The sequence below is a fragment of the Dromaius novaehollandiae genome, chromosome 3, assembly GCF_036370855.1.
Source record: "Dromaius novaehollandiae isolate bDroNov1 chromosome 3, bDroNov1.hap1, whole genome shotgun sequence".
Taxonomy (NCBI): domain Eukaryota; kingdom Metazoa; phylum Chordata; class Aves; order Casuariiformes; family Dromaiidae; genus Dromaius; species Dromaius novaehollandiae.
This window is the reverse complement of record NC_088100.1, coordinates 108,306,614-108,323,976: the sequence shown is the minus strand read 5'-3', so window position 1 is coordinate 108,323,976 and position 17,363 is coordinate 108,306,614. Positions and strand designations below refer to the sequence as shown.

Genomic DNA, 17,363 nt, shown 5'->3' with positions numbered 1-17,363 from the left:
AAATAGCTACCCACAGTCAAGATTTTCTTGATCTGAATAGTTTGGTCAATTCAGTGGAACAGCCCAGGAGTGAATTTTATTTTTTAATATTAGAGATGATAGAAGATTACTTTAAAAAGACCCAAAAGCCCAACCTGGTCCTGATGGCCATCACAGTTCTTTCCCCAAAGGCAGTAGATATCTCTGAAACATTTCTGTTGGTTTTATCAGAGGAAGAGTTTTCAGAGCAGTTGGGGATTCTGGATTTGTTAAGAAATGTATTTTGCACAATCAGAAATCATGTTAGAGTTTGAGCAGTAAGGCTTTTTGGCTGAGCAGCCATTATTGAAGACGTGCCTCTGTCTTTACAGGACAACTTTGGCTTTGACCTTCCGGCAGTAGAGGCTGCAACAAAGAAGCATGAGGCCATTGAAACAGACATTGCAGCATATGAAGAACGAGTCCAAGCCGTGGTTGCAGTTGCGAAGGAGCTCGAGACTGAAAATTACCATGATATCAAACGCATCACTGCGAGAAAGGACAACGTTATACGCCTGTGGGAGTACCTCTTGGAGCTGCTCAGGGCACGGAGACAACGACTGGAAATGAATCTTGGTCTGCAAAAGATTTTCCAGGAAATGCTGTACATTATGGACTGGATGGATGAGATGAAGGTAAGTGTTACCTGTTAGAGAACATAGATCAAATGTTTTGGAGAGGTTTAGAAGTCCTTTCTTACAAAATTTTATTTAATTTTTGTTATAAAATTCATCATTGATGCAACTTACATGGAGATCAAGTCCCTTCTTTGCTTTAAAAAGCATGGAATTTCTTTCTACGTATTCTCTTGGGATCTGGTAGGGGAAGGACTGTGACTTTGTTCTTATCTATCAGCCAGCAGAATTTGGGAGCTGTCTGGGGAAAGTAAGGTATGTGTAGCTGAACAGCAGCTCATAGTACCTGAGCTGAGTGCTTTTCTTTCCTCCTGTTGAGCTAATGTAACTTTTAATCATCTGAGACTTAGAGCTGCGTTGAACAGTATGGTAAAGTTCTTCATGGTTGCCAGTGATTTGAAGAATATTGGCCAAATTCACGTTAGCCATGTCTGTGTACATTTGAAATAGTTCTGCTTACACACTTGGTGTTTCTCTGGACTTAAATCAGTGGAACCAAAAAGAACAGAGTAATGCATGAAGAAGTCATTAAAAACCAAATAGCTGATGGCCTTCAGCCCATTTTATTTGCCTTTTTAATTTTGATCAGGTGCTTCTGCTTTCTCAAGACTATGGCAAACATTTGTTAGGAGTTGAAGACCTGTTGCAGAAACATGCTCTTGTGGAAGCTGACATTGCTATTCAGGCTGAAAGAGTGAGAGGGGTCAATGCATCTGCTCAGAAATTTGCCACAGATGGAGAAGGTAACTAGGAACCAGCATGCCCTTCTTAGTCTTAATTTTGTGTGAGACTGCCTATAAGCGTCATTAGTTCTGCAAGGCAGATTAGGTTAAATTCAGCACCATAGTAAGAGAATCAAGCTTGATTTGTTCCTTCTTGACTCATTGTGTCAATGATTAATTTGTCCAGGTACCTGCTCAAAGAGTTCAGGAAGGCATTGTGTTTTGCGTGGGATGTCACACTCATAAGCAGCAGCAACTGTAGCAGTCACTATTAATTTCCCCTTCTGTGTTTCTAATACAAACGATTCAAATTACTGGATCCAGTCTGATATTGTTCCCATTTATGCAAATCGAAAGCAATTCCACTAAATCAGTGTCATTAACTAGAGTAAATGGTGCTCATTTTGTGCTATTGTGTATTAAGGCTGATATAACTCTAGAGTAGTAAATTTTGTTTCACTGAAAACAGTCATGAGTATCTTACAGAGGTTTTTTGGTTTTGTCTTCATTTAAAATCCAGCATTTTCTTATCTCTGTTATTGTGTGGTGGAGCTTGAATAAATAGTTCACACTCAGTGTTTCAGAAGACTAACTATGAATTCTCGTACGTAAACTTTGCAGATGGAACAAGCAAGAATTAAGAACTTTATGTATGCCCCAGTTGTAGAGAATGAAAATAAACCAGTCCAAGTTGTAACTTACCTTCTCTGTCTGAACAGGTTACAAACCGTGTGACCCGCAGGTTATCAGGGACCGTGTCGCTCACATGGAGTTCTGTTACCAAGAGCTATGCCAGCTCGCAGCCGAACGCCGGGCCCGCTTGGAGGAGTCTCGGCGCCTCTGGAAGTTCTTCTGGGAAATGGCTGAAGAGGAGGGTTGGATCAGGGAGAAGGAACAGATCCTGTCATCTGATGACTATGGGAAGGACCTAACCAGTGTCGTCCGTCTCTTGAGTAAACATAAGGCGTTTGAAGACGAAATGAGTGGTCGTAGTGGCCACTTTCAGCAGGCAATAAAAGAAGGTGAAGACATGATCGTGGAGGAGCATTTTGGGTCAGAGAAAATCAGAGAGAGAATTAAAGATATCCGGGAGCAGTGGGCTAACTTGGAACAGTTATCTGCCATTAGGAAGAAGCGTCTGGAGGAAGCCTCTCTCCTTCACCAGTTCCAAGCTGATGCTGATGACATTGACGCATGGATGTTGGACATCCTCAAAATTGTCTCCAGCAATGATGTTGGCCACGATGAATATTCCACTCAGTCCTTGGTCAAGAAACACAAAGATGTGGCTGAAGAGATTGCAAGCTACAGGCCAACCATTGACTCACTTCATGAACAAGCAAAGGCTCTGCCGCAGGAACACGGTGGATCTCCTGAAGTGCAAGGCAGATTGTCCGGAATAGAGGAAAGATACAAAGAGGTTGCTGAATTGACCCGGCTGCGTAAGCAGGCCTTGCAGGATACCCTTGCTCTTTATAAGATGTTCAGTGAGGCAGATGCTTGTGAGCTTTGGATTGATGAAAAGGAGAAGTGGCTGAACAATATGCAGATTCCAGAGAAGCTGGAGGACCTGGAAGTGATCCAGCACAGGTGAGAATGGCTTTACCAGGAAGTTTTGGGAATACGGGGGGGAAGTATTTTACACAGCTACCTTTTTCAACTTTCCTGTGACTTAGATTCTTCAATGCCTTTGTGATCTTTTATTTTTTCCAGATTTGAAAGCCTAGAACCCGAAATGAATAATCAGGCATCACGTGTTGCAGTAGTGAACCAAATTGCTAGACAGCTAATGCACAGTGGCCACCCAAGTGAGAAGGAGATCAAAGCACAGCAAGATAAACTCAACACAAGGTAAGTGAATGCCTCATGTTTATGAAAAACATGACACTGAGTGAAATAGGTAGAGCAGGGCCATTTTTGTTTCTTGTATGTGTCTTTTTTAATATCCTGATACTGTTATCTGAAATACCTTCAAGGTAAGCCTTTAACTGTAAGCCTTTCCCTAACTAGAGGGAAAGAAGTTATGTGTCTCAAGTGTTTGATTAAAAGACAGAGTTTTGCCCTTGACTTCAATCAGGTCCTCAGTGTATCAATTTCAATTCTTTGAGAGCTGGAAATTTACTATATTGACTATTGTGATAAAAAGAAAACTGGTACAACATTTGATGTGAACTCACTCATTTTTTGGCTTCAGAATGAACTCAAGTGAATGCATTTAGATGTGACTGGCAATTTTTCACTTGAGGAAAAATTATATTTGCAGGGACCCTGTCTTGCTGGTAATTGGCATATTCTAATGCATGCTGTAGTTTGGGTAATAGTTGTTTTGCTAAAACTATTGATCTTATAGAAAAGATTGAAAAAAATCCCAAATAGCTGGGTTATTTCATGCCTTAGCAAGTTAATGTCAGCAACAGCTTACTCAGAACTGTTGCCATACCCTTTGCCCTCATTGTATATGAGTCTCAATTTCTCTGCTTTCTCTCCTCACAAATTTCAGATGGAGCCAGTTCAGAGAACTTGTTGACAGAAAGAAGGATGCTCTGATCTCTGCCCTAAGTATCCAGAATTACCATCTTGAATGCAATGAAACCAAATCCTGGATCAGGGAAAAAACCAAAGTGATCGAATCCACACAAGATTTGGGTAATGATCTAGCTGGAGTGATGGCCCTGCAGAGGAAACTGACGGGCATGGAGCGTGACCTGGTAGCCATTGAGGCTAAGCTAAGTGACCTGCAAAAAGAGGCAGAAAAGTTGGAATCAGAGCATCCTGACCAGGCTCAGGCTATCCTTTCACGACTCGCAGAAATCAATGATGTGTGGGAAGAAATGAAGACTACACTGAAGAACCGGGAAGAGTCTCTCGGAGAAGCAAGCAAACTGCAGCAGTTCTTGAGAGATCTGGATGACTTCCAGTCTTGGCTATCCAGAACGCAGACTGCAATTGCCTCCGAAGATATGCCAAATACACTGACAGAGGCTGAGAAGCTGCTCACTCAACATGAGAATATTAAGAATGAAATCAACAATTACGAGGAAGATTATCAGAAAATGAGGGACATGGGTGAGATGGTGACACAAGGGCAAACCGATGCTCAGTACATGTTCTTACGCCAGCGCCTGCAAGCTTTGGACACTGGATGGAATGAGCTTCACAAAATGTGGGAGAACAGGCAAAATCTCCTCTCCCAGTCTCATGCATACCAGCTATTTCTCAGAGACACCAAGCAAGCAGAAGCATTTCTTAATAACCAGGTAAGCGGTCTGGGTTTACTTTAGTTCCACAGGTTGATACCATATACTGCAAGCAACTAATAAACAAGATCGTTTGGCAGGAAGGCTGAAAACAGATAAAATATTTTTTTAAACCGTAATTTGCTTTTTGTATTGCGCTGTTATCTGTTTTTAGGAGACACTTCATTTCATATGTGGTAAATCTCTCAGAGCAGACAACACTGCCTGAGTGTAATACTTTTATCTCTCTGATTTATGTCTTAACCACAGGAATACGTTTTGGCACACACGGAAATGCCCACTACCTTGGAAGGAGCAGAAGCTGCTATTAAAAAACAGGAGGATTTCATGACCACAATGGATGCCAATGAGGAAAAGATCAATGCAGTTGTAGAGACTGGCAGGAGACTGGTTAGTGATGGGAATATTAACTCTGATAAAATCCAAGAGAAAGTGGACTCTATTGATGACAGGTAAGGTCAGAGCGCTGGCAGAATCTGACTGTTCATGTTTTACTTCTGTTCTCTGTGGGATGAGCTTTTACCAGAATCCCAAGGCAAAGTAACATGTTAGAAATTGTCTATTGTAGAATGTTTTATTTGTCCTGTGAAAAAATTAGGAACTGTAATGTTTGAAAAATGTGCTGGACTAATTTTAATTAAACATTACCTCTCCCATTTTCTAGAGGCTAAGTAATGAGCTCACCACCCAGAATTTGGCTACATGAGTCTTGCTAATAATTAATTAATTTAATAATTAATTGAATTCTTGGAATATTAGTAGCTTTTTATTATTAATGGTGGGAGCAGTAGCAGTGGCTGTACCTGGTTCCACAAGTCTTAAAATCTCCTCTGCTATCATCTAGCTAATTTAATTATAGTAATGTATTCCTGTCCTTCCTCTGAGCATTGTATCTACACCACCCTCTTGGCTTTGATCACATTTTCCAAATTATCTGGCCCTTCTTCTGAAATCAGATTAGAAAACGTTGGTACAAATGTGTCTTTCATCCTAGAATAAGGCTTTCCCTTTGTCTCCTTAGCTGCGGCATGGCTGCTATAGACTTTTAAGAGTTTCTGTTTCTTTGAAAACCAAATGTTCAGTTTTGATGGCTATGAGGCATAGGTCTTTCTGCTGTTGGTTTGAATAATAATGGAGTCTTTGAAGGCGCTTCCCAATCATGAATATCAGAACACAGTAGTAAGCTCATACACAACCTTTAGGTCAGATGTTACTTAAGACCTTTCTGTTAGATTTGCAGCCTGTGTGGGTATCCTCTCAGAGCCAGTGGTAAGCTCAGAGTTAGCCAGATGCCTTTATCTCCAAGGAGAAACTGAATGGAAGTAGTGCAGGGAATTTTGTGCCTTTCCTCTTTTGGCAAACATTGCATACTGTGCATTCACCTGCTTTAGCTGTGGCTTGTGGCTTAAAGAAAGGAGGCTATTCCTATTCCCAGAGCTTACTGAGGGCCTCTGAGCCCTCTGACAGCCTGAACCCAAGGATATCTCACATTTCCATTACCTGTCTGACCAGCTTGACTCTCTTTAGATCCCAAAGAGAATCTGCAAGGGCCAGAAAGAGGAGGTTATATGAAGACAGTCTAGGATCTGAGTTTGACTTCATTGGGTTCCCAGCCCCAGCAGCTTAGAACCTGAGGTCCCATTGCATGAAGGTCACTATTTCCTTTCCTGGAAGACTTCATCCATCATAGAAAGAACCATTGACATTTGCCTTTTGAACAACACCAGAACACAGTGAGCTCATCCAGTCAGCACATTCATTGTCAGCTTCCATTGGCTTAAAGCAACAAATATATTGGGGAAGATACGGAGGGTGAAGTAGTGGCGTAGCACATTACATATCAACTCCAAAAATCCTATGCACTGCAGGCTTTTCAGTTGCCCCAAATGTTAATACCCTTCAGCTGTGGACTACCTATCACGAAAAGGTGTCTCTCACTCAAAGAGCTACCAGTGAGAGGATGGAAGAAGTAAGAAGTGTTTGGAAGTGCTGCCTTCTCTACTGCAACAAGTTCTGCCCTCACATGACCTGCCTGTGGGAGCATTTTCTGACCTGAAGAAAGTCAGGTTTATCTGAAGGTCAGAGATGTAGCATGGTATCTTTTTGACACTGTTCACAGGACCAGCTCTAAATGTATTACTAGTCAATGCAAAGAACCGCTTAGCTCTGTCTCTACTCACCCAAGGTGAAAGCTAGTAAGGGAATTTTCCTTCTTTACCCTCTCTGACTTTCTATGTCCTCTGCTCTAAGTTCTCCCATCCACTTACTAAAGCAGGAGGATTTGATCCTGGCCTTCTGGTCAATTATCTGCTTTCTGTGTCCTTTGGAATAGTAAAAGATAGAATCCAAGGCCATAGTAGCAAATGTCCAGCTTGTTCTTGCAGCCTCTTTTTGTCGCAGTGGGCAGTTGGAGTGGGAGATAGCTTAGGCCTTCTATTCTGCATGCTCTGCAGAGGGACTTCTGCTGCCCACAGCTACGGGGCTGAGATGGTTGTTTCCCCTGGTGCAGCTCCTCCTCAGTTTCCCTGCTGCCCCGTGGCACCCCAGTCGGCCACCTGGGCTGTTCTGAGTGCAGGACGTGTGCTGGAGTTCCTGCTCTTAATGCCAGGCAAGTCCTAGAGGCTTTATTTTTTATCCCATGTTTTTCAACGCATTTCCTCAATTCCAAAGCTATTTATGTGGAGCGCTGCAAAAATCATCCAGTGCGCTGCTATTCAGGAAATCCATGTGATTGCTTTCTGAGTCTGCAGGGCTGATAAGGTGCAGGAACAAAGCCATAGGGCTGGGCGTGGTGGGAGTGGCAGCAAAGGAAGCCTCTTTCGTTTCACAAAAAGTTGCTCTCCCAACCAAGGGCTCCACCTGATGTATAACAGAGGACCTAAACAAACAAGTTCAGATGTGCACCATGGCTCCGTACTTCCCGTATGGAGCTCTTTGTAGTTTTTAGTATTGTGAATGGTGGTTTTTTTACAGTAGGGCTTACAGGCTAACCCATAGGAGGACCCATTATCCGCTGGTACTGAACAGAGCAGCAGACAGCCCCTGCCCTAAAATGATTGCTATCTAAATAGGCAAGGCAGGCATCTGGCTAAGGAACGAGAGGAGAGCACAGAAGCAGAGAGGAGCTGTGTGGTAGGAGACACCACTTTAGCACAGCCTTTTAGTGCAGTTCTCGGGGAAGACTAAGTAGGAGTATGAGTTAAGGACATGGGGAGAGGGTTCAAATAAAGCTATTGTGAGGAAAAAAGGGGGATTGGAGCAAGCCATGAACACCCCCATGGTGGACAAAGTCCAGTTAAACTGTGGTGGGATCTCTGAGCTGCTGTGGGCCCTTGCTTTGTCTGCAGCAGCTGCTGCTTTTAGAGGTCTCCCAGGAGATTCACTATAGATGATTCCACCTGCAGCTTTCCCTATGGCCAAGGGGCCCTGCTGGGGTCTCTGAGGGTGACAAGGGTCTTTCTGAGTCCAGGGAGATTCTGAGAGCAAGAGCCCTGGCTGGTGTCCCCAGTGCAACTGTCTGCCTTGGTGACTTGTCCTGCTGTTTCCGCTGGCTGCAGCAGTGTCATTTTCCCCTCCATTTTCTTTTGGAGGAGTGTGAGGGGATTCCCCGAGTCTGGGTGCCTAGATCATGGCTCTCTGCTTCTGAAAATGACTTCTAGTTTTAAGACAGTGGTGGAGCCGACTCAGATTATGATCTGGGTCTGTTTTTCATCAACTTTTGTGTTTGTACAACTTTCTACTCAACAAAGAACAGAGGTAGTTTTTGTTCTTGCCAAGTCAGAAAGGAGAATGCCTGTTGTTTGCTCTAGGAACTAAGGAAGTTAAAACTGCATTGCACATATCTCAGTATTCTTAGCAGGCGGTTGCATGCATGCTATGTGTAAGATTTATTATTCCTGCACAGGCTTTGAAACCCACAGGTTTACAGTTAAACCACAAGTAATTTTGTCGGTTTGCAGCATTGTTAGCATTCTCAGGGGCCTCCAGAGAGACAGCCTGGGAATGTTGTGGCAAATCTTGGTGCTCTCTTCTTGGGTTAATCTGAGTCAGACACGTGCTAGTGCTGAACAGGTCTCATCTTCCTATTTTAGATTCTTATAAAGTCATCACGGAAGGAAGACGCCCCCACTTTTAACTGTTTACGGCACCTTCCATATCCCCTGTCTTACCACGTAGGTCTGGCTTACCCTGGACATTTGGATCAGAGGTTGCCTCTTCAGTATATGCACAGGGAAGCCCCTTTTTAATGCAGCCCTAGACACTGCTGCACTCATTTAGTCTTCTCCTGTCCAGGACTGGCGAAGGCTTTCCCCAGGTGCCAAGCTTTGTGCTTTTCTCCATCTCCTGGCGATTCCTTGGTGTTCACGCTCTGTAGCGTACCCAGCCTGTCTGTGCAGATCTGCCTCAGCCAGGCCACCCGCACACCTGGTCGGTGGAGCCTCTACTAGCATCTGAATAAAAATGTGTAGTATGAAGGGTTCTGTTCTTCAGCCTGCCTGCTTGCCTATCTTATCCAAAGCTCTTACGACATACTGGTAGCAGAGGGTAGGAAAAACTTTGTAAGGATAGTTATGCACTGGAATATGAAAAATCTAAAATCTATCATTGAGGCTTTTAAAGAACAGGTTAGGGAAACATTAGCTAGGAATTAATAATGTTTAGGTATAGCCTGTCCTGGGCAGGAGTCCCCTTCTTGAAGTCCCTTTGTTCCACTCAAAAAGTAACGTCATTTCTATGATGAAAATACAGGAATTCCTGCCTGTTCCAGCAGTGTCCATCCTGAAGTTACAACTACCACATTTTTCAAGCCAAGTATGCAGTTTAAACCCTATTACAGTTTGTCATTGTTCTTCTTTGCCCCTCTGGCCTTTGAGCCTTCTGATCAAAAATAGCGTAGACCATGGTGCAGAAGGGAGCCAGCATGCTCAGCCTGCTCCTGGAAATGTGCTCAGAAGAAGAGATGTCGCTGTGCAATGACAGTCTTTACTGGAGGGTTTTTTTTACCATCCCTTACCTCCTGTCCCTGGCACAGTCACTGTTTGTAGGATTTATTTCTCTGAGATGGACTCTTGCGGTTTCTCTTGTGAGCAGAGCTGGGTCTTCCTGATCTGATTTTCTTTCCATAGGAAAATTCAGAACCCATCTTTCAGTCTCACTCCAGATCATCTGGGACTACCGAAGGACCTTTTAAGGTTAAATAGCTCTGAGCAGCAAAGATCATGTTTATTATGCTGCCATACGTGTATATATATATGTATATATTTATATATCATCTGTTTGATATTCCCACACATTTTCCCTTCAAAATTCTTGAAGTCAGTATTTCCAACACTCTTCAGGAGATATTTTTTGCTGTGTGAGGTCGTTTTTTAAACACCAGATATCTCAACGTAAGAACTTCTCTACTCAAGAACTCTGTTTTAATCAGTGCCCTGAAAATTCTCCTTTTAATTTCACAACTTATTTGTGTCCTCTCCAAGACACATAAGAGTCTAGAAAGTAATCCAGCCTCAAATTTATTAAACCACCATGATAAAATCATTCAAAGAATTCCTTGCTTCATTTTAGCAACCCGAGTCATGCACTGCCTGTGCCCAGGCATATAAAGACTAGCCAAGAAAGAGTGGAATCAAAACCAATGATGTGAGCTACATTACAGATTTTTTTCTTAAGGCACAATTTGTGTGTGTCCTCTCTTTTGTGTTCTCTCAGATAACAGCTGTCAAAACTTCAAGATTACCTGGGCTTGTACTCCAAACTCCTGCTTTGATGATTACGTATAAGTCTTCCTAACTGTCTATTCTGTAACTCAGTTTTCTTGACCTACAGCTATATAGATGTTGCGTACCTGGTTATTTAGAGGAAGCAGCTGAGACAAAGAGAAGCATTTTGTGGTCCTGTAAAGGGTTTTCTTCTGTTCCTCTGCCTACAGCACTTTTGCTTTTATGTAAAACTTAGCCCTCCATATTATTTATATTTCCGAACTCAGTGATTTCATCCCAGAGAGCTTGCTGGTGACTTCTTTTAGACCAAGAGAAATGAGTATCTTAATCCAGTTCTTGTCAACATGTAAATTATAGTCTTCATAGACAATCATGAGCATCTGGAGGTTTCCGCTAACATGGATTTATTTAGCTGTTACTAGTATATGCTGAGATCATCTTATAAATTACCACCCTATAAAACAATTTCCAACCTCTATCCTTATTTATCGTAGTTTATCACCAAGTACAGCAATATTTTATTTTAAGACCATGTGCCATGAAATACGAACAAACCTTGCACAATGAGCAGTAAATAAAAATGATCTTCTTAATTCTGTCTCCTCCACCTAAATTGCCTCATAAATAATGAAAGTTTCAAGGGGCTGGGTAAGTACTCCAAATGAAGCATCAGTCAAAAGCTTTTTCAGAAATACCTTGGGAATCAGCTTTTAGGGTACTGTGTCCATTTGAAGAACCCACCAAAACCTTTGGGCTTGCCAGCACAACTCATCTTTCAAGAGGCAAACAATTACTAAGTAAAAATAGAGTTTCTTGATTAAGTCTTTTTTCCTCTATAATGAGCCTACTCTTAGACTGTCCGAGAAATACATTCCAAGCTGCATAAAGCTTCCATTTGAAAAAATATACAGATGTTTCACATGAGGTTTGTTAAATACAGCATTTGCAAGGTTGTATCAACCACTGTAGCTTCATTGGCTTGAAAGAGGTGCTGAGTCTAGTTAAAGCATACTAAAGAATGTTGCAACAATTACATGCATTGCAAGGGCTATGTAACATGTGATCTAATTGTTGCAAATTTGGAGATGGTTTTCTTACAGTTTCTGGCAAAACAGTATGAACTTCCCTGTGGCCTTGAACTAAGTGAGCCAAGTTCTGTACATAAGCTCTGTGAAACCCCACTGACTTCAAAATTTGTCCTGTGTATTTAACTAGTCACAAAAACAAATGCATGCTGAACTTAAATAAGCACATTAAATAACACAGACATATCTGAGCTTCAAAAATGTCCTTCATTTGAAAGGCAGCAAAATATGTACCGCATACTTATTCATTACATGTATCCCAGAGAGGCTACAGGAATGAAAAAATCATGTTTTCTCATGAAATGCCTATTTCTAGGATTTTTTTTCTTGTCTGTTATTTTTTGAATAGACATAGGAAGAACCGTGAAGCTGCCAGTGAACTTCTGATGAGACTGAAAGATAACAGGGATCTTCAAAAGTTTCTTCAGGATTGTCAAGAGGTAAATTATATCCTTTCACTTTGATCTTTAACAGCTGCATCTTGCCAAAGAGCATCCTTACCCCATACATGATGGGGACTGGAATGCCCAATATTCTTCAGTCAAGTCATCCAGTAATATCTACTGTGAAGTAAACAATTAGAAAAAAAACTACAAAAGTTAATCTTTTCTGCTGTTTTCTACCATGATCTTAACTTTTTTCCTTTCATCATCTAAGCTGAAGACAGGGATAACTGCCAAAAGCAGTGAAGATTTTCAGCTGTGGTATAAATTAATCATGTGGAATCTGGTAGAATTAGCACTGAACTCTTACATTAAGAATTTTGTCTGAGGCTGTGTGTATGTATGTGGCCAGGTACAGAAGATTTCTTCAAGTGATTTCTGCAAAACACTGGTCAGAACAGAAGGCTAGGAATATGGGAGAAGCAGGATTAATGTGTTGTTTATCTGATAGTTTGCATGTGTTTAAAACTGTTAAGTATTATGACATCTAAAAAAAATCGTTTCCAGATTTCCTAGTGACTTATATGGACTCTTTAGAGGCAGCATTTAAAGTTAGGAATAATTTTGTTCTCAGCATGAGGAATTAATCAAGTAATTTCCAGGTTATTTCATGCAGTACTGACAGATATTAAAGAGCCTTGTGTGTGATGTGTATTAAAAACTAGCTGTCCGTATTTGAAGCCTTCCAGGAGAGATGACTATGTGAAAGCTATGTTTTTAATTTCAAGAGTCAGTGTATTAGGTGTACATCTGAGCCAGCTGCAGGAGACTGGAAGTCACTGCCCTGTGACTTCCACTGTGAGCCGATGCTGTGTGTCGAAATGGAGTTGTCCCACAGCCGAGGAGTCATACAAGAAACAAAATGACGCTCATAAACTGGGCAAATGATTTTTATTGCTTGGTTGCCTAGATGCAGTGTAGCTTCCTGCAGAGGGATTGCATTGCGTAAGCTCACCATGAACTTGGCTCAAATACTACTACCTCAATAGGAAAAACATGACAGATTAGCAAAAATTCCGCTGTTACTAGCAGCAGCTTCTTCCTTCCTCTGTACTATATCTAATACAAAGATCCCTCTGGCTCATGGATTTCTAGCGTCTGCGTGAATGAGGTTGTGTTCCCTAGAATCTGTTTTTTTCCCGTATATCTTTGAATGAGAAAGGAAAGTGTAGAAGATCTAGTGTCTGGCCTTCCTGAATGCGTTTTTTCTCTGTTGTTTCTCTCCACTCACTAAGGCATGGGTGCCTTGACTGTACAGCCTCAGAGACAGGAATTAAGATACCACAATGTTAGGGATTTCCCCCATTCATTTTGAGAGGACTTTAGTCGTGACATTGACTGGACGCCATTGCTTTCCTAGAAGGCAGACATAATGAGACTTGCAGTTGGGCTTCAGGGTAATTACGTGGTGCCCCGTGGTACCCAGGCTCGGCCAGAGGGGCTGTGTCCCCTCCAGCACAGGCGCAGGCTCTTGCCGCTTTGGAGCGCGGTGTTGCTCCCTCCCAGCACTTCACAGAGCACTGCTGTCCTGGGGAGGTGGAAGGAGCTGAGGGAATACCTCACCCCTCGGTGCTTCATTAGCTCCGGCCATGAAGCTGGAAATTGTTAGAAAATGGGTTTGAACCAGTCCTCTGTTTTGCCTGGCGATGATCCTCCAGCTTTTGTGCTGCTGGGTTAGGTAGGTTCCCCCCCTGCAAGCTGAGAAGAGGAGGAGGATTTTGTACAGCACGGTCCTCACTTTCATCGTTGGTCACTCGATGTCAAAGCGTTACTCTAAATCTAGTCTCCTGCCCACGTCTCCTTCCTCTCTCTGGCTGGGGAGCTGGGCAGTGAGCAGGGTCAGCGGCACCCGAGGGGGCGGTAGGATCATGCTTGCACCGGCGGCTCAGCGAGGAGGGCTGCGGATAAAGCTGCCCTGCGGGTCACAGGCGGTGGAAAACACAGCAGATTTCCTTGTTGCTAGTAGTCAGGTACGCTGCCACGTGTTAGTACCGGAGCGTTGCTTCTTGTCTGACTCTCACATTCATGAATAGGAATGTATTAGATAAATTTGCTGAGTGAATGAGATAAAGTGTAACAGCAGCAAAATCCCAAGAAAGGAAGATTTGATAAATTTTGCCCTTTTGTTTTATTTGACTTCTCGCACTTCCACGCTGGCCTTAGAAGAGATTAAAGCTGATGTTCCCTTCAAGTGCCCAGAAGTCCCAGCACTGTCTGGGCTAATTTCTCTAGGGACGCCGGAGTTTGGCTAGACTCCGCATGTCAGATATTTTCTGTCTGTTCATTGAGTGCGCCTGTGGGTTTTCTCATGCACCGTAGCTGCCTGTGAACCTTACACAGCAAGATAGGCTGTGTCAGTTTGGGTATTTACAATGTCGGGGAAGAACAACAGCAGTGCTCTTTCGCCTTCCCTTATTGCTCTGCCATATTTACAAGGGTTTCTTCCCTTTCTCTCACTCTCTCTCTCTCTTTTTTTTTTCTTTTAAGCTCATGACTGTTTTTTTCTTTGCAGACTGTTGAGTCTCCTGGGAATTGACAGTAAAAAGGAAATTATGTAGTATAGGTGCAGGAGATGGGAGGAAGCCTAATGTCTAGTTGTGCCAGCATTAACAACTGACCCATGGTTTTCTGGAGAAATAATTACCCCAAGTGTCACTCTGAGGCACTGTTTCAGTGAATTATTATTTTTTGTTATTACTATTTTTTAAATCTACCGTTTCACTGAAGATCCTGGCTTCCAGGGACGCTATTCATTTCCAAACCCTAATTTTAATAGTTACCCTGAAAATGCCCTATTTGCACTTCTGTGATATCAGGAGCATAACAAGATTCTGAAAGTCAGAAATGTGGGGTTTCTCCTGGCTGCCACTGCCTGACTGTGTATCGCTTCTTGCCTGTGTCTCACTTCACCCCGTCTGTTAATAGAGGTGATACTGCCTTTCTTTGTGAAGCACTTTTAAATCCTCCGAAAGTTTGATGCTGTGGCTGAGTAAAAGCAAACAGTGAAAGATGAGCACTGCAATTTGCAGAGTGCAGCAGCTGTCTTCTACCCAGCAAGGCAGGAGTACAACCACTAATTTAGGGTTATGTAGTAATCCTTAATGTAGCCTTTGAATGGTAAGTAGCACAGTAGCCTGCTATAGCTGTAAACTTTGATGCCTACAGAGGTCTCCATTAAGATGATCATTTTTCTATTTAGATGATAGAAAGATAGGCCAGGAATTTTTTGATTGGTCTGATAATTTTTCCCTTTTTTGTGGAGCTTAACAGTGCCTTTAAGGGATATTTTAAAAAACATTCATGGATTTAGAATGAATTTGTTGTTGGCAAGTCTGGCTTGTGTTCTGTTACTCTTTTTGTCGTGGCGCTTTCTCAGTAGGATAGCGTGTATTGCAGAAGTGCCAGTCTAGAAACAAAGCTTAAATCTGTTTTGACATTTGCCTCTTAGGTAGGCAACTCTAAATATGCAGAAAATGAAACCTTCTGCAAGGTCTATAAATGTTTTCGTGAACGTGTTTTTCATCTGTGCTTAAGGAATAGATAGTTAAAGCAGTCAGATTCATCATAAGAGGAAATTTGATGTTTGCTGCTACAATCACTTTCACATTCCATTTGCCCTTGGCAAACAAGCTATTTTTTAAAGTATTGATTTTCTCCAGTCTTGATCTGGAAATTGTTCTTAGCATCTATATATTTGCAGAAAATCAGAACAAAATCAGATTTGGATTTTACATAATGGGAAAAGGAATGGCTTGAGTAGCAAAAATCTCATTGGAGATTGGATGAATAAACAGATTAAATTTATTATTTATGTAACCTATACAGAGAAAAGACTACGGGGGAAGGATACAAATGTAATGTGAATAATGGTACAAACCCACCTTTATTTTTAAAATTTTCAATCTAAGTAGAAATACAGAATTGCTCATTCAGTGTTTCCCTGAAAAATTTACCTTGGGGCTTTGTTTAATAATTCTGGAGACTGATTTTTGCATTCCACTTCATTAGCGTGTACTTCTGCAATGTCCCTGGGCGGTCAGTGAGACTCCACAGGGGTGTGGGGATGACATTTAAGTCACAGTCCTGAGCAGCATATTGAATAATGTTGCAAAGGAAAAGACATATAAAAATACACTGTGACCAATAAACATGTCCCTGATTCTCTTCCTCTTGAACTGGGTGAGACCTGCCTATTTGATTTTGCTCGTGATGGAGTTGGTTCCTTTCTCCTTAGGTTATTTGTATATTGTAGGTGGATGTTATTTAACCGTGTAAGAGGTGAATCCTGAATGAACCCTGAATCTCAATCAGTTGAATGTTAATCAGCTGACAATCTCTGAATCTCATGCAGCTTTCCTGTAGTGGGCCTCTCTGAATCCTTAGTGCTGAGCCATTTTGATACTTTGCATTGGGCCCGTACTATCGGTGTTTGAGAAGTCACGAACACCTGTGTATTTTCCTTTTCAGCTCTCGCTCTGGATCAATGAAAAGATGCTTACAGCCCAGGATATGTCCTATGATGAGGCAAGGAACCTGCACAGCAAGTGGCTAAAGCATCAGGCATTTATGGCAGAACTTGCATCCAACAAAGAATGGCTGGAGAAGATTGAAAAGGTAAATCAAGACATCCAAAAAATGCCCTCTCCTCTGTTGAAGATAGTTATGAGCAGATAGGAGATATATTCCTCTCCAGAACTGGTCCTTGAATCATCTGTTCAGCTAAGGCAAAAGGAGTTGTCATTATTGTAGAATAAGTATCTATTTCATTTTGTCTACATCTAACCCATTTTATTTCTCAGTCATGTTAAATATTTTTTACAAGACATTCTCACAGAATACTTATTGGCTATTTTGCCAGCGTAATTTTGTTTGTCTAGTCTTTCTCATCTGTTAGGAGGGCATAACCTCTTTTTCATATGCAAAAGGTAAAAGTAGCAAATTTTGTAACTTAAGGTAACAAAGTAAAAGTACTTGCTGGGCAAATCACCAGAAGTGGGTGAATTTAGACAGCCATGCTGTCAAGTTGGCTTTCATTCTTTCAGGACTATAATCAAGCTGCCTTTCCACATGCAAACTTAATGCACGAAGGTAAAGTACAGCCAGTTTTGTGATCAATTAGCAAATTCACAGCCCCGTATGGAGTTCCTTTGAAGGCTTTAATATGCCGTGATGCGCTGTACATTTTTTCGTCCCCATTTCTTGTTTGGAACTCTGGAACACAAAGGAGGTCTCATCTTTAGCTCTGATGATGGGTTTCTGTTCAGTGTAAGTTAGCTTAATTGCTCATTTCCTTTCCCACTTTGGCACTCTGTATCCCATTAGAGGCTTTTCTGTGATCTGCAAATAGTAATACCTTTTAAGGGTGTAATTAGAAGGCTGTTCTTAGTACTTGAAGTACTTTCTTGGTGATGCTAGTACATCCTCATCCTTTGCTTCTGAAAAACCAGGTTGCAACAAAGAAGTACCAAAGTTGTGTATCA

At 41.9% G+C, this 17,363-nt stretch overlaps 1 protein-coding gene across 5 annotated transcripts in view; it reads left to right on the top strand.

The window, feature by feature from the left end:
* Positions 1–17,363, top strand: part of SPTBN1 (spectrin beta, non-erythrocytic 1) — a 143,678-nt gene that overhangs the window by 100,879 nt on the left and 25,436 nt on the right. For all 5 annotated transcript variants that reach the window (XM_064509755.1, XM_064509757.1, XM_064509756.1 and 2 more), the window contains 8 exons: positions 351–653; positions 1,243–1,396; positions 2,095–2,965; positions 3,089–3,226; positions 3,876–4,632; positions 4,882–5,084; positions 11,790–11,880; positions 16,351–16,497. In XM_064509755.1, the coding sequence (XP_064365825.1) occupies positions 351–653; positions 1,243–1,396; positions 2,095–2,965; positions 3,089–3,226; positions 3,876–4,632; positions 4,882–5,084; positions 11,790–11,880; positions 16,351–16,497 (2,664 nt within the window). The remainder of the gene's footprint in view (positions 1–350; positions 654–1,242; positions 1,397–2,094; positions 2,966–3,088; positions 3,227–3,875; positions 4,633–4,881; positions 5,085–11,789; positions 11,881–16,350; positions 16,498–17,363) is intronic.